This window comes from Molossus molossus, unplaced genomic scaffold, assembly GCF_014108415.1.
Source record: "Molossus molossus isolate mMolMol1 unplaced genomic scaffold, mMolMol1.p scaffold_m16_p_13, whole genome shotgun sequence".
Taxonomy (NCBI): Eukaryota; Metazoa; Chordata; class Mammalia; order Chiroptera; family Molossidae; genus Molossus; species Molossus molossus.
The window spans coordinates 92,710,158-92,736,049 of NW_023425348.1; the positions used below are offsets into that span (position 1 = coordinate 92,710,158).

Consider the following 25,892-nt stretch of genomic DNA (forward strand, 5'->3'; position numbering starts at 1 on the left):
GCTAGAGAACTTAGTGTTTGTAGCACAGAAAGCTATACTGCAGTGAAGGACAAAAGCAAGCTTCATTTACCCTTCCTGCAGAGAAAGGAATTATTTCCTGTTGTAGCCTACATGGCTCTCACAAATAACTAGCAGAGGAGATGAGAGAAAAAATGGTGAGATGAGATATTCATAAACATATTCTCTGGAAGAAAAGACAATTTTAGTGATGTGGTAAAAGGGCTTTGAGGATTCCAAAATGTTAAGTTCTACAGGATATAGAGTTGGAAGGGGATTAGATGAAAAACAGGGCATTAAAAAGTGTTGACTGCCCTGGCCGGTTTGGCTCAGCGGTTAGAGAGTCGGCCTGTGGTCCGGAGAGACCCGGGTTCAGTTCCCGCTAAGGGCATGTACCTTGGTTGCAGTTTGTCCCCGGCCCTGGTTGGGTCGTGTGGGTGGCAGCCACTCGATGTGTCCCTTTCACATCGATGTTTCTCTCTCTGTCTCTTCCTCCCACTCTATCTCAACAAAATACTGGAAAATGTCCTCGGGTGAGGATTAAAAAAAAAAAAAAAAAAAAAGTGTTGACTAGTCCTGGCTGGTTTTGCTCAGTGGTTAGAGCATTGGCCCATGGACCAGAGAGGCCCATATTCAGTTCCCAGTAAGGGCATGTACCTTGGTTGCAGTTTGTCCCCGGCCCTGGTTGGGTCGTGTGGGTGGCAGCCATTCGATGTGTCTCTCTCACATCGATGTTTCTCTCTCTCCCTCCTGCTCTGAAGATAAATGCAAAAATATCCTCTGGTGAGGATTTAAAAAAAAAGTGTTGACTTACTGGTAAAGTTCAAGGGAAAGTAATTAGTATGTATAACCTCCTGTTTGGGAGGGGTGTGGGTAACCTTGAATCCTGAAAGTAGAATAAAGATAGAATGGAGTTCTCTCCTACTGTGAGATATTCTCACATTTCTAAAATTGAGAAGTTGTGTCCTTGATAGATGTTGAAAAGGCAGGACCCAGAACAGTATGTATAATGCAATCCCATTAATGTAAGAAAAAGAATCTCTTCATTTATATGTGCATTGTCGGGGGCTGGAAGAGGGCACATCAGCTGCTGACAGTGGGTCACAGCAAGGTGGTGGGAGTCAGCTGGAAGACTGAGTTTTTAATCAGACTTTATTGTTTTGTTTGTGTTTATTTTGGTAATAAAGGAGTTCTTAATATACATACATATGTAAAAAGAAGCTTTTAATATGTGAATATATTTGGCCACCTAACTCAATGAAAAATTCAGTGTGATTGGATATTTTTCTATGTTCCTGTTTGCTCTAAAACATTTAGATAAGCTTGCCAACCGTGTGGCTTTGGGCCAAGCCTGTTTTTCCTCTATAAATAATATCTACCTCAGTGGGGTTGTTGTGAAAATTAATGATGTAAGTAAAATACTTAACAATCGTATTCTTACAGGAAAAAATTAGATATTATAAATCTATGAAATTTATTTATTTTGCTACTTTGAATGATGCCTACCTACTCCGTGTCAGGAACCAGGCTTAGAGTTTGGGGTAAATATGCAAACATGCCAGGGATACAGCCCTCAAGGGGCTTACAGCCTAGTGGTGAACCAGGCATTTAAATGGACTAAGAAAGTACAGTGATACCTCGGTTCTCGAACGCCTCGGTTTTCGACCAAATGGAGATTCGAGAAACTTTTGTCTCGGAATCCGAACAAATATTTGGAACTCGAACTTCCGAGATGAGCCGAGTTGAGCCGAATGGCGTTCATTCGGCCCAGCGCGCCTTGCTTGCGTCATCAGTGTGAGTGCAGAGAGAGAGTCACGCTTTGTGGAGTCACGCTTTCCTATTGGGTTTCATTGCTTCGGTTCTCGAACAGTTCGGTTCTCAACCGTCCTCCTGGAACGAATTATGTTCGAGAACCGAGGTATCACTGTAAGTGCATTCTAGGTCCACAGGTGCTGTGCATGACAAAAGGCACTAGCACTAACTAAGGGTCCAGTGGTAGATTCTGTCCTGAGGGAAGAAGGTACCAGCCTCCTTAATTCACCAGTTAATAAACTTTCCTGTCAGATGATACAGATTGATTACTACAGTATTATATAAATGGTAAAAGTTTTCAATTTATAAATTTGAAAACTGTACTTTGTGGTACAATAGTCTACTGCTGCTCTGATCTAAAATTCTAATGTTTTATTTTGTAATTATGACCTAAAAATTGACCCTAGACTCCATCCCAGAAGTACGATGAGATTGAAGCCAGAGTTATGGTTACAAATAAATACAGATGCACTGATCAGAAATTTTCTTTATCTGACACTAATAAAGAGAATAACTGGTAGCGGACCCAATATAATTAGATCTTAATCCATTAAACCAGATTAGGCAAGGGAAAAAACCAACCTGTATAAATAAAACTTCATTTGCAATTTATACTGACAATATACTTGTAATAATTCACACATTCTTACTGAGTAGGAAATTTTAAGTAATTTAACTCAGTTACAAAACATACAGGCTAGCCCTGGCCAAGTTGGTTGGACGGCATCCTGTGCACCAAAAGGTTGCCAGTTTGATTTCTGGTCAGGGCACATGCCCAGGTTGTAGGCTCAATCCCTGGTAGGGGGCTTGCAGGAAGCAGCTCATCAATGTTTCACTCTCATATCGATGTTTTTCTCTCTAAAAATCAATTTAAAAAATCTTTTAAAATAGTATTTTAAAAGCATGTAAGTTAGGTTAAAATAGGTTTAATTCTTTAAAGTGTTTTCATTATATTTCTATATTATGTAATATCATGTTCTTACTAATTCTGATTGTTGTTGCCTATCTTTTATTCTGAATTAATAGGAGAGGAAAAAATAAGCCTGCTTAATTTGTAATTTGGGAACTTACTTAGAGTATTTTCTAGTGCCCTGTTTTTATGCTTTCCTGGTGGCCTCTAGAATTTGTACTTGCTACAACTTGAACTTGTATTTTGTTTCAGAGTAACATGTTTCTCTTAAGTATTTGTATTTTATCATCCCTCTAAGTTAGATAGCACTAAGACCAAAATAAGCATTTTCCACCCTGGCTGGGTAGCTCAGTGGGTTAGAGTGTCATCCTGATACACCAAGGTTGCAGGTTCAATCCCTGATCAGGGCACATACAAGAATCAACCAAAAGCCCTAGCCAGTTTGTCTCAGCGGGTAGAGCATCAGACTGTGGACCAAGAGGTTGAGGGTTCGATTCCCAATCAAGGGCATGTACCTTGGTTGCAGATTCAATCCCTGGCCCAGGTTGCAGTAATCTGTGTTTCTCTCTCATATCGATGTTTCTCTTTCCCTCCCTTCCAGTTTATCTAAAAATTACTGGAAAAATATCCTTGGGTGAGGATTAACAACAACAACAAAAAGAATCAACCAATGAATACATAAATAAGTGGAAAAAACAGCCCAGACAGTGTGGCTTAGTGGGTTGAGCGTCGTCCCATGAACTGAAAGGTCCAGGTTCAATCAGGGTGCATGCCCAGGTTTTGGGCTCGATCCCCAGTAGGGGGCATGCAGAGGTCAGCCGATCGATGTCTCTCTCTCACATCTATGTTTCTATCTATCCCTTTCTCTCTCTAAAAATCAATAAAAACATTTTTAAAAAATAAGTGGAAAAACAAATTGATGTTTTTCTCTCTCTCTTTTTCTAAAGTCGATAATTTAAAAAAAAAAAATAAGCATGTTCCAAGACTTCTCACGCTGTTAAGGAAAGTTTTTCACACACAATAGGTTGATTGAGTCTTTGAGTCTTAAGAATAATGCAAAGACCGTGAAGATGGCAGCTTAGGTAAATGCGGTACTCGCCTCCTCCCACAACCACATCAAAATTGCAACTAAACTACAAAGTAACTATCCTTCAGAACCGCCTGAAATTGAGCTGAATGGAAGTCCTACAACCAAGAAATTAAAGAAGCCACAACGAGACTGGTAGGAGGGGTTGGTGGTGTGGACAGGCTGGTCCCACACTCACATGTGGTGGATTAAAATCAGGAGGGAAACCTCAGTTGTGAAGGCCCTCCCTGAGGAGTGGCGGATCCTGGTCCCACACCAGGCCCCTCAGGGTTCCAGCGCCAGGAAGAAGAGTCCTCATGACCTCCAGCTGTAAAAACCAGCGGGACTGAGACTGAGGGAGGTTGAGGCTGTTGGAGCCCCAGGCAGTTCCTCTTAAAGGGCCCACGCACTAACTTACTTGGACTCACTCTTTCTGGGCTCCAGCGTTGGGGAGGCAGCTTGAAAGGCACTAGAGACATATGGGGAAGAACTGAGTTGTTTGACATTGGGGCAAGAGCTGGAGGGGCAGCTTTCTCCGGGACAGACTTACTGTTGAAGATCATCGTTCCTTTGGTGGGCTCTTCCCTTCATGGGGCCCGCTCTGTATCTGGGACTCCAGCAACCAGACTCACACTGTTTTCCTCACCCTGGTGATTCCCTGAGGCCCTGCCCCACCCAACTTTAGGGCCCACCCAAGCTGTTTCCAATGGCTTTACCATAGTATTGTCCTGTCTTGGATCCTGCTGCAGATTTTCCTAAAATCTCTCAAAACAAGCAGCATGTGGTCTCAGCAAGCTCCATACCTCTTGTTAAGTGGCCCCATGCCTAGTACTAGAAGCAGCCAGCCTTGGTTCACAACTTGGCTTTGCCTGGGCACCTCCAAGCCCAGCAGAAGAAGCAGCCATCGGCAGATCACATTGTAGCTTATGTGGGGTCGCCCCGGGGTAGAACACAGGCAATGGCTGACCTTGCCCCAGAGCAAGCATATCCAGTGAACAGCTTCAGACCACATCAAAGCACCACCACCCAAACACCTCCACAAGTGGCATACTCAATGAGTGGACTCAGTGGGTACCAGAACCCTGCTGAAGTAAGTCTTGCTCTGTGTGCTGAGCGCCTACACAGTTGATCCTCCAAGGTAGTCAGAGGCCAGTGGTCAGTGAGCACAGCCAGTCCTTGCAGCTGATCAGCCTGAGTAGATCCCTCCCATTGATGAGCCAACAGCAGTCAAGACAGAACAGAAGGATGTACAGTTCACACCAGGGGTGTACCTCAAGGGCCCAGCTGGGGTGACCAGGAAGACTGTGCCACTGGATGCTACAGAACATCTACTACAATAGGTCACCCTACCAAGCCCAGGAGACAAAGAAACGTCCCAAATGAAAGAACACAAAGTCCAGGAAAAGAACTAAACAAAATGGAGACAAGCAGTCAATCAGATGCAGAGTTCAGAACACTGATTATAAGGATGCTCAAGGAATTTAATGAGAACTTCATGTAAGTTAGTGAGAACTTCAAGGAATTTAGTGAGAACATCAACAACATAAAAAGACCAGTGAAAAATGAGATATGCACTAACTGAAATAAAGAATAATTTACAGGGAATAAATATTAGAGGAGGTAAAGCCAAGAAGCAGGCCATTGATTTGGAATGTAAGAAAGCAAAGAACATTCCATCAGAACAGCAAAAAGAAAAAAGAATCCAAAAAAATGAGGATAGTGTAAGGAGCCTCTGGGACAACTTTAAGCATACCGACATTCGCATCATGGGGGTGCCAGAAGAAGAGAGAGAGGGCAAAAAATTGAAAACCTATTTGAAAAAATGACAGAAAACTTCCCTAACTTGGTGAAGGAAACAGACACATAAGTCCTAGAAGCACAGAGAGTCCCAAACAAGATGAACCCAAAGAAGTCCACACCAAAACACATCATCATCCAAATGTCAAAGACGAGAGAATCTTAAAAGCAGCAAGAGAAGAAAAGCAGTTCGTTACCTACAAAGGAGCTCCCATAACTGTCAGCTGACTCCTCAAAAGAAACTTTGCAGGCCAGAAGGGAGTGGCAAGAGATATTCAAAGTGATGAAAAGAAACGACCTACAACCAAGATTACTCTGCCCTGCAAAGCTGTCATTTAGGATCAATGGACATAGCAAGAGTTTCCCAGACAAGAAAAAGCTAGAGTTCATCACCACCAAACCACTATTTTTTTTTTTTAATCCTCACTGGAGGACATTTTTCCACTTTTTGTTCAGATAGAGTGGGAGGGAGAGAGAGGAAGAGAGAGAAACATCGATGTGAAAGGGACACGTCGAGTGGCTGCCACCCGCACGACCAACCAGGGCCGGGGAACAAACTGCAACCAAGATATGCGCCCTTAGCAGGAACTGAACCCGGGTCTCTCTGGACCACGGGCCGACGCTCTAACCGCTGAGCCAAACTGGCCAGGGCACCAAGCCACTATTATGTGAAATGTTGAAGGATCTTCTTGAAGGAGGAGAAGAACAAAAATAAGAACAATAAAAGGGCAATTAATACATATCTATCAACAATAATCTATAAACAAAATGAGTAAGCAGAACAGAGTCTCATAGATACAGAGAACTTTTTGTTGCTTGCCAGATGGGTAGGGGCTGGGGGAATGGGTGAAAAAGATGAATTAAGAAGTACAAATTGGTTGTTAGACTGATGAACCTCAAAGGGAAGGGGAGAGGGAGAGCAGGAAGAGAAAAACCAAAGAACTTCTTTTTTTTTTTTTAATCCTCATCTGAGGACATTTTTCCATTTTTTGTACAGACAGAGTGGGAGGAAGAGAGAGGAAGAGAGAGAGGGAAACATCGATGTGAAAGGGACACATCGAGTGGCTGCCACCCGCACGACCAACCAGGGCCGGGGACAAACTGCAACTGATGTACGTGCCCTTAGCGGGAACCGAACCTGGGTCTCTCCGGACCGCGGGTGGACGCTCTAACCGCTGAGCCAAACTGGCCAGGGCAAACCAAAGAACTTCTATGCGTATATGCATAACCAATGGTCACAGGCAATAGTGTGGCAGGAGGGGTCAATGGGGTGGGGGGGCATCTGTAATACATTCAACAGTACAGATGAAAAAAAAAGAATAGTGCAAAGGAGAGATTTAGGGTAGAATGACTATATAAATATTTCCAGGAAGAGCTCCACCTAAGAACACAAAAGTCCCTCCTTTCTTTGGTAAACTCTAAAAATTAAAATATACAGCCCCTGGCAGGAAAGCTCCAGGCCCTATAAACACTATGAGGCTACTAACTGCACTAGAAATTTACTGAAACAACTGTCCTGGAAATAAATAGGAACGTTTCCAGTGGTGAGAGCTAGGTTCTTAGTGACCTGAAATGTTTATTTCAAAGCAGCTTCTGTAATTTCGAAAAACAAAACAAAACTCAGGTTGCATTTCTGAGAGTCTAAAAATTACATTAAAAATAAATAAATAAAAATTACATAAATCTGGACCCAAAATAATGTCCCCTGTAGCACTTCACAGTCTGCAGATTGGTGCAAGGAAAGTAGGCGACACCCATCAATTGGGTGGCTGTCAGAAGTAGTGTCTAGGCACCTGACAGGATGTAGGGCTGCTTCATCTAGGGAATCAAGAATGAGACAGTCAGGACAAACACTAGACTAGGAAATGTGCCTGAGGGTGGGATAATCTGAGGGGCAGAGTCAGCATAGTAAATTAAGGTCCCAGGAGACTGGCAGATGCACATTTGCTGGCTCCCTGAGCCTGCTTCCAAGGCAGGAGAGTAGATCCCTGACCTGAGGTCACACCTCAGCTAGTTTGAGGTGGTCACAGTGCAACTGCTAGAAGAGCTGCTTAGGCATGTCTCTTACATGTATGGTGGCTCCCAGTCCCAACCGGAGGCAGGCATCTGTTGTAGAAGTTGTTGATGTTAAACAGACACATTATTTTGAATATCTCAGTATTGGTTGGAACGTGTCTTTTCCTGAAGGTTTTTCTGGAAACTTGTATGCTAATTTTGCATTCTGGGCTGGGAAAGTGGCAGTGAGGGCAGTTGAAAGCAGATTGTGTATAGGAAGAGAAGGTATTTCCAGAGGGGCTCAGCTTCCGCCTGGCCCTTTCCCAGAAGTGGAACTTGGGGCCACTCCCTGTGTGCCTGAGAACGGAGCAAGGAGTGTCCGGTGTGGGCAGTATGGAGAGTGCTGGCTAACTAACAATAAGAGGTGACCCTGAAGGGAAAGGTGTGGACTGATACTAGGACTAATGTGAGACCAGATGCCGAATGGGTTAAAGCCTTCCCTCCCTCTGGCTGGCGCCTGCCGAAGTCGGCCAGCAGCGCCCTCAGGCCACCCCAGGTTCTCCTATTGCAGTGGCGGTGGGAGGGAGTGGGCAGGCGGGGCTCGGCCCAGCTCCTCCAGCAGGCTCTCCTCCAATGGCCGAGAAGAGAGGCTTGAAGAGCACACCCCTCCCGACTCTGCAGCAGGCCGCCTGGGCCCTCTGCCGGCGAGCCCGGCTCCCCCCCTCCCTGCCATCTTCCGTTGCAAAGCATTTCTGGGAGCTGCATGTGGGTGACGCAGCAGCATTGTTCGCAGGCAGAGGAAGCCGCGGCTGAGCTGAAGGTCTTGAGAAGGAGCTCCTAGCCCTGCACGCCGCTCCCTCTGGGTAGCCTGGACTGCCCTGCCTTATGTACCCTGGGAGATTCCAGAATTTTCAAGTAAAGCGGATTTTCGTAGAGGCAGAAAACCTAACTCTTTCAGCACAACTTCCAATACAGAAAACAAAACAAAGACGCTGGGGAAACTTCAACCAAAAGCCTCGGCAGCTCCAGAGGGACGAGAAACACAAGGTCAGGCGGGCGGGCGACAAACCCTTCCTGGTTTGGGGTGTGTTTAACTGGTGAAAAGGCAGAAGGACTGCCTGCTGGGCGAGTCCAGGACAATGCTTAGGTTACTTCGTGTTGGTGGAGCCGTCATTGCACTTGTTCCCTTGCTTGGTGGGATATGTTTCTGAATTGGGTCGCTTGGTTTTTGGGAATTCTTTCCCCTTCTCTGCCCAGACCCCACTATTCTCTTCTTCCTGTGCTGTGTGGGTGTAGGCTTGTGTTTGAATGTTCTCCCGAAAGCCAGGATTCTAGATAGGGTTAGCCTTTCTGCACTCCGCCCCCGCTCCCTGTCCCAAACCCCCTCTGGTGAAGGTTGGTGGCTTCTTTATATGGTTTCTTGAAGGGCCTCAGCTGGAGTCTGCCTTTTTTGATGAAAACAGGGTGTGCTTGGTGGTATGGCCCCAGCAAAATAAGGCTTGGAAGGCAATCTGCATTTCCCTCCACACCTACACAGACCCCAGTATGAGTCTGTATGTGTGAACAGCCCGCCACCCCCCCTCCCCCCGCCCAACCCCCGTGTCCCACGCAGGCAGTTTCTCCACCTACCCTGTTCCCAACAAAAATCTTGCCGGTAGCACTAGACTGCTTTTGGTGAACAGTTAGGTTCCTTTTCTACTCTTAAACAATCTCAGATCTCTCTGTGCAGTCTGTTTTGCTGAAAGTGGAAAGTCCCTGTTTGTGGACAGCTCTGTGCTCTTGGGGAGAGGAAATGGGCAGAGTCCTACTCCTCAGCAGTGCGAAGTGGGGGAGGGGAGCTGTGCATTTTCTAGCACACATTTTGAATGGACCTGAATTTTTCACCCTCGGGAGATTAGAGCCCATGCCAGAGCAGTGTCCCACGAGGCACCGCACCCTGCCTCCTTACCCCCACGCAGTGTGGTGCTATCAGGAGGCTCCAGAATAGGGTGCCATAGCAACTCAAAGTAAATAAAACGGCTGGAAATGAAATCAGTTTGGGGAAGGATGAGAGGCATCTGGAGGCTTGGCAAAGGGGGCATCTTCATAGAGAAGCTTCATGGGTATGAGTTTAAGGGGTCTTTCTGAGTCCCAATTCTGGTATTTAGAGCATGATCCTTAGGTTCAGGAAGAAAATGCTTGTCAGGGAAATGCCTCATGCTTCAAAAAGTCCTGGTCTCTAGGCACAGAGCCCACAGGATTATGAGAATGATTATTCAAGATGGCCCAAGCATGCTGACCTGACCAGGATCAAAGTTTAGTTTTCTCTGAAATAGTTAATATCCTATACTCACATAAGGAATCTGAGGTCATTTGCTGAGGTCATTACTTTAAGGCTCATGGGGTCAGAAGAAGAAGGATTTCATTCTGCTAGGTTAGGAATTCAGAAATTTCTGTCTAAAACTTAAAGGCTTTGTTTCAAAATAACACTCAACCAGTGTGATTCACGTAAGTGGCAATATTTTTACTGTGGTATTGTTCTTAAGTCATTCAAACTAGATTGGTTAAAGCCATGAGAGAACTATTGCCCCTAAGATTGTTCCTGCCCTATTTATAGAAATAAAAGCAAATAACTGTGCACGTGTGTGTATGTGTAAGAGAGAGAGATTTGAGATTGAGATTTCTGTAATCACCCTTAGAAGAAGAGAGCCCTGGGTTGAGCCAGACATTAAGACTCTGCTGTTCATATTAATTCATTATTAGCCCCTTTATTTTTGCCATTTTGCTGACATCTGCAAAATGAAAGCAGTACTTACTACCCAATAGTCTTCATTAACTAGTATAGAAAAGTAAAGGGGTGAAGTAAAGTTTTACTGTCATATGTAGAACTGTGTGACAAGTAACACTTGTCACCATGGAAGCTAGTTGCTTCAGCGAAAGTATCAACAGTACAGTGCGTATACAAGTACTGGGTTGGGAGCAAAGGTAAATTTGAAGTCTTGACAGTACTGCACCAGTTTAAGTTTTTTGTTTTGTTTCGATCTACTTGTTTTGCGGTGAGTCTTTTATGAAGTGAAAATACAGACAGCTGCTTTCCTGGCCTTCCCGTTGTGCTTGTGGGGACTGAGGCTAAGTTTGGATGCCATTGGGAGTGGTTGGCTCTTTGTTCACTGTGCCTTGCTGTTTTCCATCTTTTCTTCTATCCTACCCTTAGGTTTTGCTGGAGGAGTTGGCCAACAGTGATCCCAAGTTAGCCCTCACTGGAGTCCCTATAGTACAGTGGCCAAAAAGGGATAAGGTAAGAAACTATTCTTCTTGATCTTCAGGTTCTAAAGCAGTTTGCTGTCTGACCATTATCATTCCAGGGGGAAAAAAGCAGACAGTTTTTGGTACATTAATATAAAGGGACAGAAAATCATTCCTCAGTTCTGTTCTGACTCGTTGGTCAGGGTAATAGGCTATCTTTGGAGGTGACTCTCTTAACAAAACTATCAAACCTAGGAAACAGGTTCAGATGCCAAGGTATGCATTTGTTCACCAGAATGGATCAGTTCCTATCCTTCTGGCCCAGTGACACAAATATTTTTACAGAAAGATTTAAAAATAATTACATATAAATATTCAAAAGGCCAGAGTGTTTTTGTGTTGGATTGAGACCACATTCTTAGGTTTCCCTTAATTTGTACTTTTTAGTGTCAGATTGAAAAGAGAAGAAAGGAATTACCCATTAGCTAATATATGGTGAGTTATGAATTTTATGACTCTTCAGTTAGATCGTGTATAGTTTGTTCCCATATTGCCCTTGTCAAAGTTATTAAGTAAGAATAAGTGATAGCATTTTGATCCTAATTGGAGTCTGGCAGATAAATTAGGCTCTTCTTTGATATTCCCCAGCTAAAATTGCAGGGCCATCACATTTCAGGAGTATTTAGGCAGAATATAAAGGTGTGTAGCTGAAAGATGTCTTTAAAGAACCACCTCCTCCTTTCTAGGCGTAAGGATCCCATTTGTCCTCTGCTTGGCCACATGGTACTACTTCAAAGCAATGTAGTCATTTCTGGATTATTGGAGTGTCTGCTATGTACCAGTTTGTATGCTTGAATTTGGAATAATACAGAAATGAGCAAGGCCTGTTTCACCCTCAAATAGTTTACTGTCTTCTTTAGGAGTATATTCTGAGTAGTAATATTCATGATAATGAAATGTTGGAGGGCCCCTGGAATGACTGTGGTACTTAGAAAGCTCAGCAGAGAGGAATGTGGCTGAAGGAATAGCCTGCAGGAATTGGCAACCTTTTTCTGTAAAGGTACTATGTAGATCATGAAGATAATAGATATTTTAGGTTTCTCAGATCATATAGTCTTTGTCGCAACTTTTCAATTCTGCCAGTACACATAAAAGTAGCCGTAGACGATACATAGGCAAATGAGCATGGTTGTGTTCCAGTAAAATTTACTTACAAAAAACAGGCAGCAGGCAGATTTGCCCACTGGCCTTAGTTTGCCAAGCCATGTAATCTTCTACCTTCTCCAGTCCTTAAAGCTACCTGATATATTTGACCTCACTGCTTTCTCTTTCCAGCTTAAATTCCCCACCCGGCCCAAGGTGCGGGTTCCTACCATCCCCATCACAAAGCCTCACACTATGAAACCAGCTCCCCGGCTAACACCTGTGAGGCCAGCTGCTGCCTCCCCTATAGTGTCTGGAGCCAGGCGGAGACGAGTACGATGTCGAAAGTGCAAAGCCTGTGTGCAAGGAGAGTGTGGTGTTTGCCACTACTGCAGGGACATGAAGAAGTTTGGGGGTCCTGGTCGCATGAAGCAGTCCTGTGTCCTCCGGCAGTGCTTGGCAGTGAGTGATCTGCTGGGTAAAGAATTTGCGGGAGGGGTGGTGGTGCCAAAGGGAGTGAAATACACATAATATAGAGTTATAGAAACATTATAGTTGGAAAGAAAAAGTTACTCTCTCTTTTCAGCTTTCTTCATTTTGTCCCTTTTCTCCCTGGATTGTGAAGGAACATATCTAGTACTAAAAATTAGCTATTATAATCTTTAAGCCTTATCCAATTTTCAAATGAGATTCCAGCATTTGAAGGACAAATCACTGCCATCTGTCCCCTTCCTCTTTAAGTGGATTGGAAAGAAAGGACCTCGAGACCCAGGACAAGCTGACTGAAAATAAACTGATCTCTGGTGGTCTCTAGCTAGTTGATTCTCCCCATCTTCTTCCTAACCCACTTCTCTATCTGGTCTCCATGCTCCCTGTGTGTTTGCTAGAGCATTACAGGAACTAAATCACCTATCTCAGTTAAAGGAAAGCTGAAATGATAAGGATCTAAGTCTGCTCTTTTCTTGTCCTTTTGTAGCCCAGACTGCCTCACTCAGTCACATGCTCCCTCTGTGGAGAAGTGGATCAAAATGAGGAGACACAGGACTTTGAGAAGAAACTCATGGAATGCTGTATCTGCAATGAGATTGTTCATCCTGGCTGCCTCCAGGTGAGTAGAGGCCCAAGGGGCCCCTGAGGTCTCAGCTGATAGAGTGTGTGAAGATACTGAGTGGAGCAGAGGAGGCTGGGGTATTTGCCACAAGAAACTGCCAGCATCTGTACTGTGGGTCATCAGCTGTGGGTCATGTAGTGATATAACATCTGCCCTTGATCTAAATGCCTTTACTGTGTGTCAGGCACTGTGCTAGGCCTTGAGGATAGACCAGTGCACAAAAATGTCCAGGTTTCTGCCCTCATGGAGCTTACATTCTGGCTCCTGGAGAATGTTTGGAGTCTCCAGGCCATCATGGAATTGCCAGGTCTATTTTGAAATGCTTCATGGCTGTAAGCATCTCTGCTGCATACTTCATTCTGTCTCTGGATATTAGTTCCTAAAAGACATTGAGATTAGTAACTAGTCTCTGAACCCAAGCAGTCATAAGTATGCCCCACTATCAAGATCGAGTCTGGCACCATTCCTGTGTGTTCGGTTCCTTTTGCAAAGTGGCATAAGACCTTCAGGAGTATATGTGTCAGGAGAAGAGACCCCCAGACTCAGGAATTTCCTTATGGAGCCTAATTTTGATCAAGTAACCAAGAGTGAGGATAGCCACTAGTGGCTAAAGTTGAAACAAAATGGTTTTCATTTTTTCTCTTGTATGGACCAATGTATTTAGGAATGGGTAACTCTTCCAGGTTGTTCCCAACCATGTGTGGGTTATTGTTTAATAAAGGAGGCTTAAGAGGCGGGTTTTTGTGTTTTTTTAAATGAAAGTTTGAACATCCCTGTCTACCTATAGATGGATGGAGAAGGGTTGCTTAATGAGGAATTGCCAAATTGCTGGGAGTGTCCGAAGTGCTACCAGGAGGACAGCTCAGAGAAAGCCCAGGTAAGGGAACTTGATCCAGATTTGCATTGTGAGAAGAAAGAAAACATCAAGCTTAGGAGGTGGCTATATGTTTGCTTTTGCCATTTTATTCACATGGTTTATCTGACCCAGGGATATTTTTTAATTTTTTTCCCTTTGGTTAATTATTTTTTTCTTTTGTTTGAGGTTTGTTGTTGTTACTCCTCACCTGAGGACATTTTTCCATTGATTCTTTAGATAGAATGGAAGGGAGGGAGGGAGAGAGAAAGAGAGACACATCTATTGTCTGGCACAACCCTGATCAGGCCGGGTATTGAACCTGCAAACCCAGGTACGTGCCCTTGGCCGGAATTGAACCTGAAACCCTTCAGATTGTGTGCCGATGCCCTAACCACTAAGCCAGGGCTTTTGTTTGAGTTGTTTTTTGTTTTTTGTTTTTTAATTTTTTTTTTCTTTATTGATTTTAGAGAGAAGGGAAAGGAAAAGTAAGGAGAGATGGAAACATCGATGAGAGAGAACATCGATTGGTCGCCTCTTGCATGTCCCCCACTGGGCATGTGCCCTGACGGGGAATCAAATTGGCGACTTCTTGGTGCATGGGTCAACGCTCAACCATTGAGCCACATTGGCTGGGCTGTTCAAGTTTTTAATGTTTTGGTTTTTTTGTGTAATTGAAGATTGTGCCACTTGGGGTCTGCAAATGGCTGAGGTCCTTCCACACCCTGGGGCCCTAGAAAAAGAGGAACCACAGCTGGGCTGTTTGAGGAGGGAAATGAGATGTGAGCAGGGTCGCTCCTGTGGTGTGAAACTTGAGGGGAGGCAGTGATCTGAGGCAGCTGGTAAATACAGTGGTGTGCTGGAGTTTCCAGTTAAGCAGGTTTACATTTTTGTCATCTTCACCTTTGTGCCTCACAGAAAGCCTGCCCATAGGCCCAAATGTGTCCTACAGAGGCAGCCCCTCCCCCAGAGAAGACCAGTCCCCTGACCTTGGCCCTGAGCAGCTGTGGTTGCTGGCCCAATGGTCGCAGTAATGTCAAAGGGCCAAAAAGACTCTGCTTACTGGGGCCGGCAAGACAAGACCTGCTAAGTGCACATGCAGAGGAGGAAGCTGGCCTAGTCAGGCCCTGGTGGTCTCCAGGTGCACTATACATAAGTAGGGACAAGTGTCCTTGTTTTTCTTTCCCCCTGAGCAGTAAGGTAGTTGAGTTTTCAGTCTAAATATCTTTGAGAGCAAAGATTTCTAGAGTTGACTAGTGCAAGGGTTTTGTTTTGTTTTATTTTTTAATTTTATTTATTTATGAGAAAGAGAGAGATTGATTAGTTGTTCCACTTATGCATTCATTGGTTGATTCTTGTATGTGCCCTGACCAGGGGATTGAACCCGCAACCTTGGTGCATCGGTATGATGTTCTAACCAACTGAGCTACCCGGCCAGGGCTAGGAGGAAGTTCTTATACTAGCAGATTTTACATTTGTCTTCACTGGTGGTGGTGGGCATTTGCTTCTCTGCTTTAGCAAATGGGTTGGCAGGTGCTGTATTTTAGTTTACCTTCTAATGCATTGTAAAAGCCAGTACTCAAAAGGTGGTTATTCTCTTCCAACCATAGTGCACTAAGAATGTAAGGATAAAGGAGAGGAGGATTATTGCTTAGGGATAGAAAACGTCTTCATGAAAATCAACTACTGCTGTGATACCTAGTGAAACACATTGGTTAGGCTTCTTGCAACATAGCCAAGGTGGGCTCCAGGAAGGGACAAGAGACAGGAGAACACAAGTAGCATGAGATGAGGTTGCGGTCCTTTGTGGAAGGTTGACTTCACCCAACCTGGATTCCTCATTTCCATCCTAAGCAGATTCCTCTGGGAACAATACGGTTTCTCACAGAGGTTCTCATTCTCTGCTTAATCTTATATCTGCCCTTGGTCTCTAGGGATAGGGTGGGGTGCTGAGTGGAAGAAGCAGCCTGGTAGAGGCGAGCTTAGACACTGGTTGTAGCTGAAGGTCTGTAGTGTTTGCTGCTCTCTGGTTCTGCATCCTAGTCCAAATGGTGTATGGAGGCCTCTTTTCTTTCACCACTAGTATCTCTTTCTTCCACCAGAAGCATCTCTTGATGCTTTTCTCCATAGAAAAGCAGTGATCTGTCTTCTGCCTAGTGTCCTGACAGCAACAGGAAGGCACTGATGTGGCTTTTTGGGGCCTGTTTTACAGAAGCGGAAGATGGAAGAGAGTGATGAAGAAGCCGTGCAAGCCAAAGTCCTGCGGCCCCTGCGGAGCTGCGACGAGCCCCTCACGCCCCCGCCTCACTCACCCACTTCCATGCTACAGCTCATCCATGACCCGGTTTCCCCCCGGGGTATGGTGACTCGGTCATCCCCTGGGGCTGGCCCCAGCGACCACCACAGTGCCAGCCGCGATGAGCGCTTCAAACGGCGGCAGTTGCTGCGGCTGCAGGCCACAGAGCGCACCATGGTACGGGAAAAGGAGAACAATCCCAGCGGCAAAAAGGAGCTGTCTGAAGTTGAGAAAGCCAAGATCCGGGGATCGTACCTCACTGTCACGCTGCAGAGGCCCACCAAAGAGCTCCACGGGACATCCATTGTGCCCAAGCTGCAGGCCATCACGGCCTCCTCTGCCAACCTTCGCCATTCCCCCCGAGTGCTAGTGCAGCACTGCCCAGCCCGAACCCCCCAGCGTGGGGATGAGGAGGGGCTGGGGGGAGAGGAGGAGGAAGAGGAGGAGGAGGAGGAGGAAGATGACAGTGCAGAGGAGGGGGGTGCGGCCAGGCTGAATGGCCGGGGCAGTTGGGCTCAGGATGGAGACGAAAGCTGGATGCAGCGGGAGGTCTGGATGTCTGTCTTCCGCTACCTCAGCCGCAGAGAACTTTGTGAATGTATGCGAGTGTGCAAGACGTGGTATAAATGGTGAGCAGGGATACAGGGATCAGGACTAGGGGTATGGGAATAGGTGGCAGGTTTTTTATATGACACAAGCATGCGTCTTGGCATTTGGAGGCTTGTCGGGTCCTAAAGGATTGAATCAACCTAGTCTGTTCCCCAGACGGGTCACGAGGGAAATTTGGCCCTTTGCCTCCTCTCCCTGCTCCATACGTTTCCAACTCTCTTTACTGGGTGTAGGAAATGGTTTGGGGGATAGATTTGTACAGTTTTTGCAAAAACTTCAGTCGTATGTTTTCCCCCATGTCAGCAAAGCTTGTCATTCATTTTTTTTGAGAGCCTGTGATGTGCCCATCACTCTGTTGATTCTGGAGACAGGTGATGTCCTGTAAGCCTTTGCCTCAATTACCTCTCCATCTGACGGGAGAGGTGAACGTGCTTTCCAAAAAATTTGAAAGTGCTTACAGTTTTCTAGTTTTAATTCTTATTCCCCACACCTGGACCAGAATTGCTTTCTCCAGCAAGCACTGTCCAATTTTTAAACTTCCTGAGACTTAGTATCCTTAATGAGACCGACAGTTTCTTCTCAAGTTAAACATTAAGAGATGGGGGGAAATCCCTAGCAATGATGAACAAAGGTTTCCATAGGGCACTGATTTTTCTCAAGCTCCTGGAACATAGGACATATCCTTTATGTCTGGGTCAGACCCTATTTACAGTAGTTCTCAAAGGTGATGCTCAGACCAGTGGCATCACCTGGGACCTTGTTAGAAATGCAGGTTCTCAGGGCCTGTCTCAAACCTCCTGACGACTTCTGGAAGCAGGGCCTGGCAATCTGTTCTTAACAAATTCTCCAGGGGTTCTGATACACGTTAAAAGTCTGAGATCCACTACTTTATGGTAAGCTGCTTGTTTCTGCCATAGAAGTTTCATGTATCATTGGTAAAATTTTTTCAGTCTTCAAATAAAGACCCTATTCTTCACAAACATGAGTTTATTTCCCAAATTTGAATTAATATGTGAGCTACCCAAATTATCCTAATATTTCTCTTTGCAGGGCTAGTGGGCCTGCCTGGCTCTGTCCCTTGGTTTCCAGGCTGAGTCACATAAGACTCCCATTATGTGCTGTCTCCTCTTCTCCTGCCAGCCAGACTCTGAGCGGGGCTGGGGAGCAGGCACTGTAAAATATTAAACAGAAGCTGCATATGGCAGTGTTATTTGTGGCCTGTGGACTTGCACACTGGAGTGGAAAGGCAGGCCTCTCCCTTTCAGTTCTGGTCGGGACAGGCTAGAAAATGTAGAGGTTGCACTGAGGCAAAGACCCAGGTTGGGAAAAGACTCTCCAGCTTGGTCATAAAGAGTCTCTTTTGGCTCGATGCAGTAGTGGGCTCTTTCTAGTAAGGCAGAATGAACTGTGGATATGCCAAGTAGCAACCTGCATCTCCAGGCAGAATGGAGGCAGGCCTAGCTTCAAGCAGTGAGAAGTCAAGAAGCTTTTTTAATGTTCCCTTATATGCATTTTGGTAGGAGCCATACCATATTTATTTGTTTATTATTTTTTATCCTCACCCGAGGGCATTTTTTCCCATTTTTTTGTTCAGATAGAGTGGGAGGGAGGGAGAGGAAGAGAGAGAGAGAGAGAGAAACATCGACGTGAAAGGGACACATCGAGTGGCTGCCTCCCGCATGGCATGACCAACCAGGGCCAGGGACAAACTGCAACCGAGGTACACGCCCTTAAGCGGGAACCGAACCCAGGTCTCTGGACCACAGGCCGATGCTCTAACCGCTGAGCCAAACCGGCCAGGGCCATACCATTTTAATTTAAATGGGCAGTTATTGTTTGCTTTGTGTACCTAACAATTGTGCTGTGTTCTCAGCCCAACCAGAGTAAATCAAGGTGAACTGGTCAGGTTATCCACCACTTTAACCTCTGTAAAGTTGCCATAGAGGACAAGCCCTATTCTTGGAGGCAGAAACAACAGGCATGATCTTTGTAAGCTTGTAGAAGAACCCTCTAGGTGCTCTGCTTTTCTCAGAAGCGTCCAGCAGCCTGTGATGGGAGTTCCTCTAACAAGGGATATTGGGTTATTGACAGCTACTTCTCTTTCCTTCTGTCACAGGTGCTGCGATAAGAGACTTTGGACAAAAATTGACTTGAGTAGGTGTAAGGCTATTGTACCCCAGGCTCTCAGTGGTATCATTAAGAGGCAGCCGGTTAGCCTCGACCTCAGTTGGACCAACATCTCTAAAAAGCAACTGACATGGCTTGTCAATAGGCTGCCAGGTGAGTACCCTACCACTGCTCTTCCAGAACTCCCAGAGCAGGCAGGGAAAGCTGCTCTGTTGGCAGCAGTGTTTGAGGACAGCGGTCCCTACCGTAGCTGCCTTTCTGCTTAGAAAGGTTTTCCCAGGGCCACCTCAACTGCCAGTCCCCAAGGCGCCACTCTGAACTGGCAAACCAATCACTGCACTAAACAATGAAAAGAATGGCATCAGGTGCTGCTGCCAGCCCTGCGAGTCTTCTCAGAGGCATGGCTGCTGAAGAGGGAATTTGACCTGAGTAAGATGTTCCTTTGATCAGCCCCTTGTAAGGCCCTGTTCCTTTCAGCATTTTGAGGTTTTAAAAAAATAGGAAGTCACATTTGCATTGCTCTGGTAGGAACTAAGGAATTGGTTTTACCATCAAAGCCAGAAGATACAATATGGAGAGTGCTCATAGGAATCTTTGAGCTGGATTACTAGCATAAGATAACATATTCCCTCTCCCATTAGACTGGGAACCCATTTACCTTAGATCAGTTGCTAGTTAAGGCTTCGGGTGTGCTTTTAGGGTATAAATTATTGCATGTCTATTTCCTTCTATTGCAGGACTGAAAGATCTCCTCCTAGCCGGTTGTTCCTGGTCTGCAGTCTCTGCTCTCAGCACCTCCAGCTGCCCCCTTCTCAGGACCCTTGATCTTCGGTGGGCAGTAGGAATCAAGGACCCCCAAATTCGGGACTTGCTAACTCCACCGGCTGATAAACCAGGTATGCTCTGTGCTTGACTTCTCTGTTCTCAACTTTCAACATACTTTGTATGTTGTTTTGTCTTTCGATATACTTTATCCTCAGAAGCTAAGGTAGTCTTAGAAATGATGCTGTGCAGATTGAGAACAGCATAAAGGAGTGTGTAACAGTACAGGTTAATGATTTACAACCAGATAACTATCTACAAACAAAGGAGTAGCTCCATTTTGTGGATCAGTGGCGGTTGGTGTTCAGAGAGTATAAAGCCTAAGGAAGTCTAGGAAGCCTTCCTGGTTGAGGTGGATCATTAAGAGCTGTTTGCATGAGATGGTCTAGAAAAGCGTAGGAGTGTGGGAAGAGTGGGGCATTCCACACATAGTCTTTTGCGGTACGAGGCTTACCCCAGCAGCTGGGAAAAAAGAAAACGTGTCTGGTTTCGTAGAAACTGCCCTACACACTGTCACTCTCTAAAGACAGGGTTGAGTGTAGGCAGTTCTGCTTAACCCCTGCAAGGGGGTCTGGCCAGTGAGTAGCCAAAGCTGCCTGCAGTTTTAGAGCTGAATAGAGTTGAGTTTTGATCAAGCCTCTTTTCTTGCTTGCTCAGGTCAGGACAATCGCAGCAAGCTCCGGAACATGACTGACTTTCGTCTGGCAGGCCTTGACATCACAGATGCCACACTTCGCCTCATCATTCGTCACATGCCCCTCCTGTCTCGACTCGACCTCAGTCACTGCAGCCACCTGACAGATCAGTCCTCCAATCTACTCACTGCTGTCGGGTCTTCCACTCGTTATTCCCTCACAGAGCTCAATATGGCAGGTATGCTGCTGTAATGTTTCATGGCAATCAGTGCCCCGGGCCTCCTGGAGGTTCCAGCCCCCCCACCGAGCTTGACCGGTAGAACTGAAAGAACTTGGGTCTGTTGACTGAACTATGTTAACTTGTTTCCTCACATCTGGACAGGGAGATGGGTTTTTATCCCCTTTTTAACTGATAGGGAAGCAAGGCCTAGAGTTGTCGGGTGCCTAAGAGCACAGCCACCACCCAGCTGCAGGTAGTCACCTTGCAATGCAGGGAGTACGGGGGCCTTTCAGAGGCCACAGTGCTGATGGCACTTCTTGTCCCTGAGCTAGGTAGTTATGGGACAAAGCGGGCTTTGGTTTAGCATTTGAGGGAAAGAGCTGGGGAACTGAATAGCAGAGGCAAGCTCCTGCAGCTGTGTGTACACAGCACTGTCCTCATGTCACTTTCCCCGCAGGTTGCAATAAATTGACAGACCAGACCCTGATCTACCTACGGCGCATCGCCAATGTCACCTTGATCGACCTTCGAGGATGCAAGCAGATCACTCGAAAAGCCTGCGAGCACTTCATCTCAGACTTGTCCATCAACAGTCTCTACTGCCTGTCTGACGAGAAGCTGATACAGAAGATCAGCTAAGACACACCCGGCCCAGACTGAACAGGAAACCGATCTCCCTTGACTCCCCAGCCAGGAGAGCTTCTCTCCCTAACCCTGCACAGGCTCTGAGGCCAGCGTCACACTCCCTCTCTGCTCTCCTGTCCCTTGAGCCCTTCCCCTACAGGCAGGGCAGAGAGTGTGGTGGACACCAGGCTTACCTGCCTGCTCCTCTCCCTCCTAAGGAAAAGGGAGTAGCAAATTGATCCAAGGGGAAAGCTTAGGCTGTGTGCTGTCGAGGTGTCTGCTCACCTGCACGCTCGCCACCTGCCTGCCGGAGGCCAGGCTCTCAGTCTGGGTTGTCTGTGCAACTGTCGTCTGTGCTGGGCCCCGGGGCCACCCTCCCCATCATGGTCCCCAGTAGTGCCTGGTTCTGAGCAAGCTCCCGGGGGGGAAAGCGGCCCTATCTCCATGGCCAGGTTCTCCTTGTGGTGCCCAGTGTCTCTCCTCTGTCACACTCTCCCAGCTTATGCAGGAGGGGCCACCAGCCCCAGGAATGCCAGACCCATACAGATCACACTGGTGCTGTTGAGGTGTCTAAGACCTCATCCGTGTCTGTGTTCTCCCCCTCTCCTCCCGTTAGCTTGATCCTGTCTGCTGCACCGTGGTAGTTCGCATAATGAGGCTACCCTACCCCAGACTTTTCTGCTCGTCTCTATGAGGTCCTTGTTGCACTTATTGGGGTTGAGGCTCTTAAGAGGAGCTGGAACTGTATCCCAGGGACACCCCTATTTTATTGCTTCCTAAGCAGATTCTGAGACAGGCACCATATCCTTGTTCCCATTCCCTCTTTAGCTTCCCACTGCCCTTTTCCACATCTTATTCCTGCCTGAATAGGGCTTTCCCAGGATGTGTGTCCTCAGAGGGAGCAGCCTATCTCCCCCAGCTAGGGGAAGCAGAGACCTGGGCTAAATCCCCACCTGCCCCCCAGCAGGCACCAGGCCTCCAGAGTAGTGGAGCCTCCAGAGCCCAGACCTGTGTTTAGTCCCAGTGGCTCACTGATCTGGCACATTTGAGGGGAGGAGGAGTTCCTGCTTAGAAGCCAGTCACCTGCCCTCTGCCTGCAGCCTCGGAAGGGGGTGTGCATGTGCCTCTGTGTGTGTGGCTGAGTGTATTACGCGTGTGTGTGGGGAGGAAAAGAGGGGAGCATGGTGTCTCCCACTTGACCACCCTGTGTCAAGCCCCATCAGCTGCCCCCTTTTTCTTTGCATTGAACGGCCTGTCCAAAGATCCTCTCTCTAGGGCAGCAGAGAGCTTTTTGCACTTTAAAAAAAAAAAAAGAAAGAAAGGTCGGAATTTCTTTTGGGTTAATATTGAAATGTGTGAGGAGATGCTCAATAGCAGCAGCCTGTGGCAAGAGCTTATAAGTGATAGACGCGGATTTGCACTCTGCTCTCCCTCCGGAAGGACAGTGATAGCACAACCTTGCCCCGCCTCCTCGTCCTCCAGCCCCATCCCTCCTGGCCCCTTTCCTGCAGCCCAGTCTCAGGCTCTTCTCCTGAAGCTCTACAGGGGAGGGCAAGGAGCCCGAGTTCCCCGAGGAGAGACTGCACCCTTGCCACTTCCAAAGCAATAGAGGCAGGGGGCCCCCTCTTTGCCACCTACCCCAGCTTGGACCCTGGCATTGACTGGCCTCCTAAGAAAGCTGGGTTCTGGTGGGGGGGTGGCATTGTGTCTGTTTCTTCCAATCTGCTGATTCTCTTGGCTGCACCTTAAAAGCAGCAGTCTGCTCCCGTGACCCTCTGCCCCTTCCATTGGTCTCCAGGCCCAGCAACCTGGGGCTGAAACTTTGAGGAAATGCCAGTGACTTATTCCAGAGTGCCTCAGTTAGGGGGACTTCTCTGTAAAGAACCCTGGGTATTGAGCAAAAACCTTATTAATATTGTTAATGACCTATAATTGGAAGCTTCCTGCCTTTTTTTGGTTGCTCCTGTGGAAAATACTGAAAAGATTGTTTTGTTGTGTTGTCTTTTTATAAAAGGGGAGGTGGAGAGACCCCTTCAGAGCAGGGATTGTGCCGGGAGAGTGCCTCTGACTTTGGGACATTTCATCCACAGAAATTTCCAAGCTGATGGTTTGTTTTGGGTTTTGGTTTTTATTTTTGTTTGTTTTGGGTTTGGAAAAACAAGCATTTTTACCGTGCACATAATTGGTCAGCAGAAAAGGGAACCCAGGAGTGGCGGCAGATGGACCTAAACCCTTGCTGGGTTTTCCTTTTCTCTGGGACTGTGAGGGGGAAAATGGTTTTTAGAGGTGAGGGATGGTCCATGTGGAGGAAAGAAATGTCTCTGTTTGGGGACAGAGGAACCCGGGAGTTCCATCGCATTTCCTGCAATCTGCTCTTAGATACGGCCTTGCCAGGAGAGCCTGCCTCCTCAGACCACAGGACCACACACCCTGCCTCCATCTTTCCAAGCACCGGGGCGAAAAACCACAAAGGAAAGGAAGAAAATTTATATATATATAATATAAAATCACTTGGTGATTAAAAAAATAACTGCTCCATAAATAAAACTCCTAAAGTCACTATGTTTAAAGGGTTTGGTTGTGTTTTTTGTTTTTTTCGGAGAAATATTGTAAATATATATTTTTTGTTGCTGATTTAGAGTCAATCTCCAATGTTGTGCTAAAAATTTTAAATTAAATGTAAGCATTAAGGGGACAAGTCATGCTATCTCAGTTGACACATTGGGGTTATCTTGGGCCAGGGAAGGAGGGAAGCTAGTTGGACTTGTTTTCTAAACGTTCTCCACTATTGGTTTTAGAGAAAGCAAAGACATCTTTCCTCTGACACGTGGGAATGGGAGATATTTGTGTAATAAAATTTTTAAAAAAAGAAAAAAAAAGAAAAAGAAATAGCTTCCAATGGGAAATATTTTGATTTGGGTTTTGTTTTTTGTTTTTTTTTTAATAAAAGGCTTTAAAAACAAAAAAACAAAACCTTTTCTGCCTTGGTGTGTGTGTGTGTGTGTGTATGTGTTGTGTGTGTATAAGAGAGAATGAGTCAGAAGGTTTTCATGCTAGAGGCCAAGGCCAGGAGTTGTCAGCTTCAGACCTCTGAGCAGAAGCAGCTTCTCAAAATAACACATTTTATTTCATCAAACTTTTTAGTGGATATGAAAATTAAGTATGAGAACACCTGACCTACACACCCTGCCCAAGGCAGTGCTTGGAGTGCTTCTGTAGAGTCCTGTTAAAGGGCTGACCCTGTGGTGCTCGCCCAAGAAGGGAGACCCGGGAACTTCTAATCTTGGCATCTCCGGTGAGCCGTTAGCCAAGGCCAGCCTCTGTCCACCCACTATAGAGCAGGCCCGCTCAAGGACTGCCTGCTCCGGGTCACTGAGCAAGGTCTGGGCCAGACAGGCCCCAGTCTGCATTTGTCCCACTACATCCCCACTGTTCATCTTGGCTTGTTGGGTACAAGCTTCCAGCCTCTAGACAAGGGGGCTAGGTGCTGCCAACAGACTGCCTCCTCATCCTTGACTGCAGCATCTCAGGAGAGCTGGAATCAATCTAGGAGCTCTTGAGTAGGCTTTCACCACCACTTTCAGGGGATTTGGGGGATTTCTGCCCACCTACTCCCCAAGCTGATCGTTAAGGACCACCTCCAATTCTGTATGTTCTAATAAAGCATGGCGTCTTGGAAGATGGGCTGATTTCAGGTTGGTTTCCAGAGGAAGGGATACGGATGTGGCCATGTTTGACCAGGAAAAGAAGCGTGTCAATTTTGCCTCCTAAATATCCCAGAAACCATCTGTCTTAGCAGCTTCATCCAAGCCACCACAGTCCAGAACCTGGACCACAGCGAGAGCTCTACGGCCTCCCAGCTTAGTCCAACCCCCGTCCTCCATGTTGACAGCCAGAACATTTCTTAAAAAATAATTTAACTATTCTTAAAACCCATCAAATTTGTCTCAAGATGAAGTCCTCAAGCTTCCTCCTCATAATTTGCCCCTTTTCTCTCCACCCATAGCTAACTTTTTTCAATCCCACCATTGCTAGGCCTTTATACATGTTGTTGTCTCTGCTGTTATACCTTCTTTTTTTTAATCCTCGCCTGAGGATTTTGATTTTTATTTTTTCAAGTATCTTCAGATACAGTGGGAGGGGGAGAGAGACACATCGACGCTGCCTCCCGCACAACCCCGACCAGGGCCTGGGACGAACCACAACCAAGGTACGTGCCCTTGGCGGGAATCAAACCTGTGATTCTGGTCCACAGGCCAACGCTCTAACCGCTGAGCCCAACTGGCCAGGGCTGGCATACCTTCTTCAGTTTACATGTTACTTCTTCCAGGAAGCCATCTCCCACCCTGCTCAGACCGGGTCACATGTTCCCATAGTGCCCTACTGGTTATCAGGACTCCCGTGAGTCAGTCTCCCAGCTAGCCAGAAGCTCCATCAGAATACAGATCAGTCTGTGTTGCTCACCATGTCATATCCCAGCAACTGATGCAGAGCTTGGCACATAATAGATGCCCAAGAAATGCTGTTGAGTGTGTGTTTCCGGTAGTTCACATACCCAGAGGCCCATCCCTCCCCAAATACAGTCAATCTGTTGCCACATCCTCCAAATTCACTTTTCCACTACCTCCTACTATCCCCTCCTTTCTTGTG

General features: G+C 46.4%; 1 protein-coding gene across 8 annotated transcripts in view; it reads left to right on the top strand.

Moving 5' to 3' along the window:
- Positions 1-23,949, top strand: part of KDM2A (lysine demethylase 2A) — a 125,225-nt gene extending 101,276 nt beyond the window's left edge. For all 8 annotated transcript variants that reach the window (XM_036258744.1, XM_036258745.1, XM_036258748.1 and 5 more), the window contains 9 exons: positions 10,771-10,854; positions 12,138-12,407; positions 12,922-13,053; positions 13,844-13,933; positions 16,122-16,834; positions 18,931-19,094; positions 19,679-19,837; positions 20,421-20,636; positions 21,076-23,949. In XM_036258744.1, coding sequence (XP_036114637.1) covers positions 10,771-10,854; positions 12,138-12,407; positions 12,922-13,053; positions 13,844-13,933; positions 16,122-16,834; positions 18,931-19,094; positions 19,679-19,837; positions 20,421-20,636; positions 21,076-21,257 — 2,010 coding nt within the window. In that variant the 3' untranslated portion in view covers positions 21,258-23,949. The remainder of the gene's footprint in view (positions 1-10,770; positions 10,855-12,137; positions 12,408-12,921; positions 13,054-13,843; positions 13,934-16,121; positions 16,835-18,930; positions 19,095-19,678; positions 19,838-20,420; positions 20,637-21,075) is intronic.
- Positions 23,950-25,892: the final 1,943 nt, after the last annotated feature.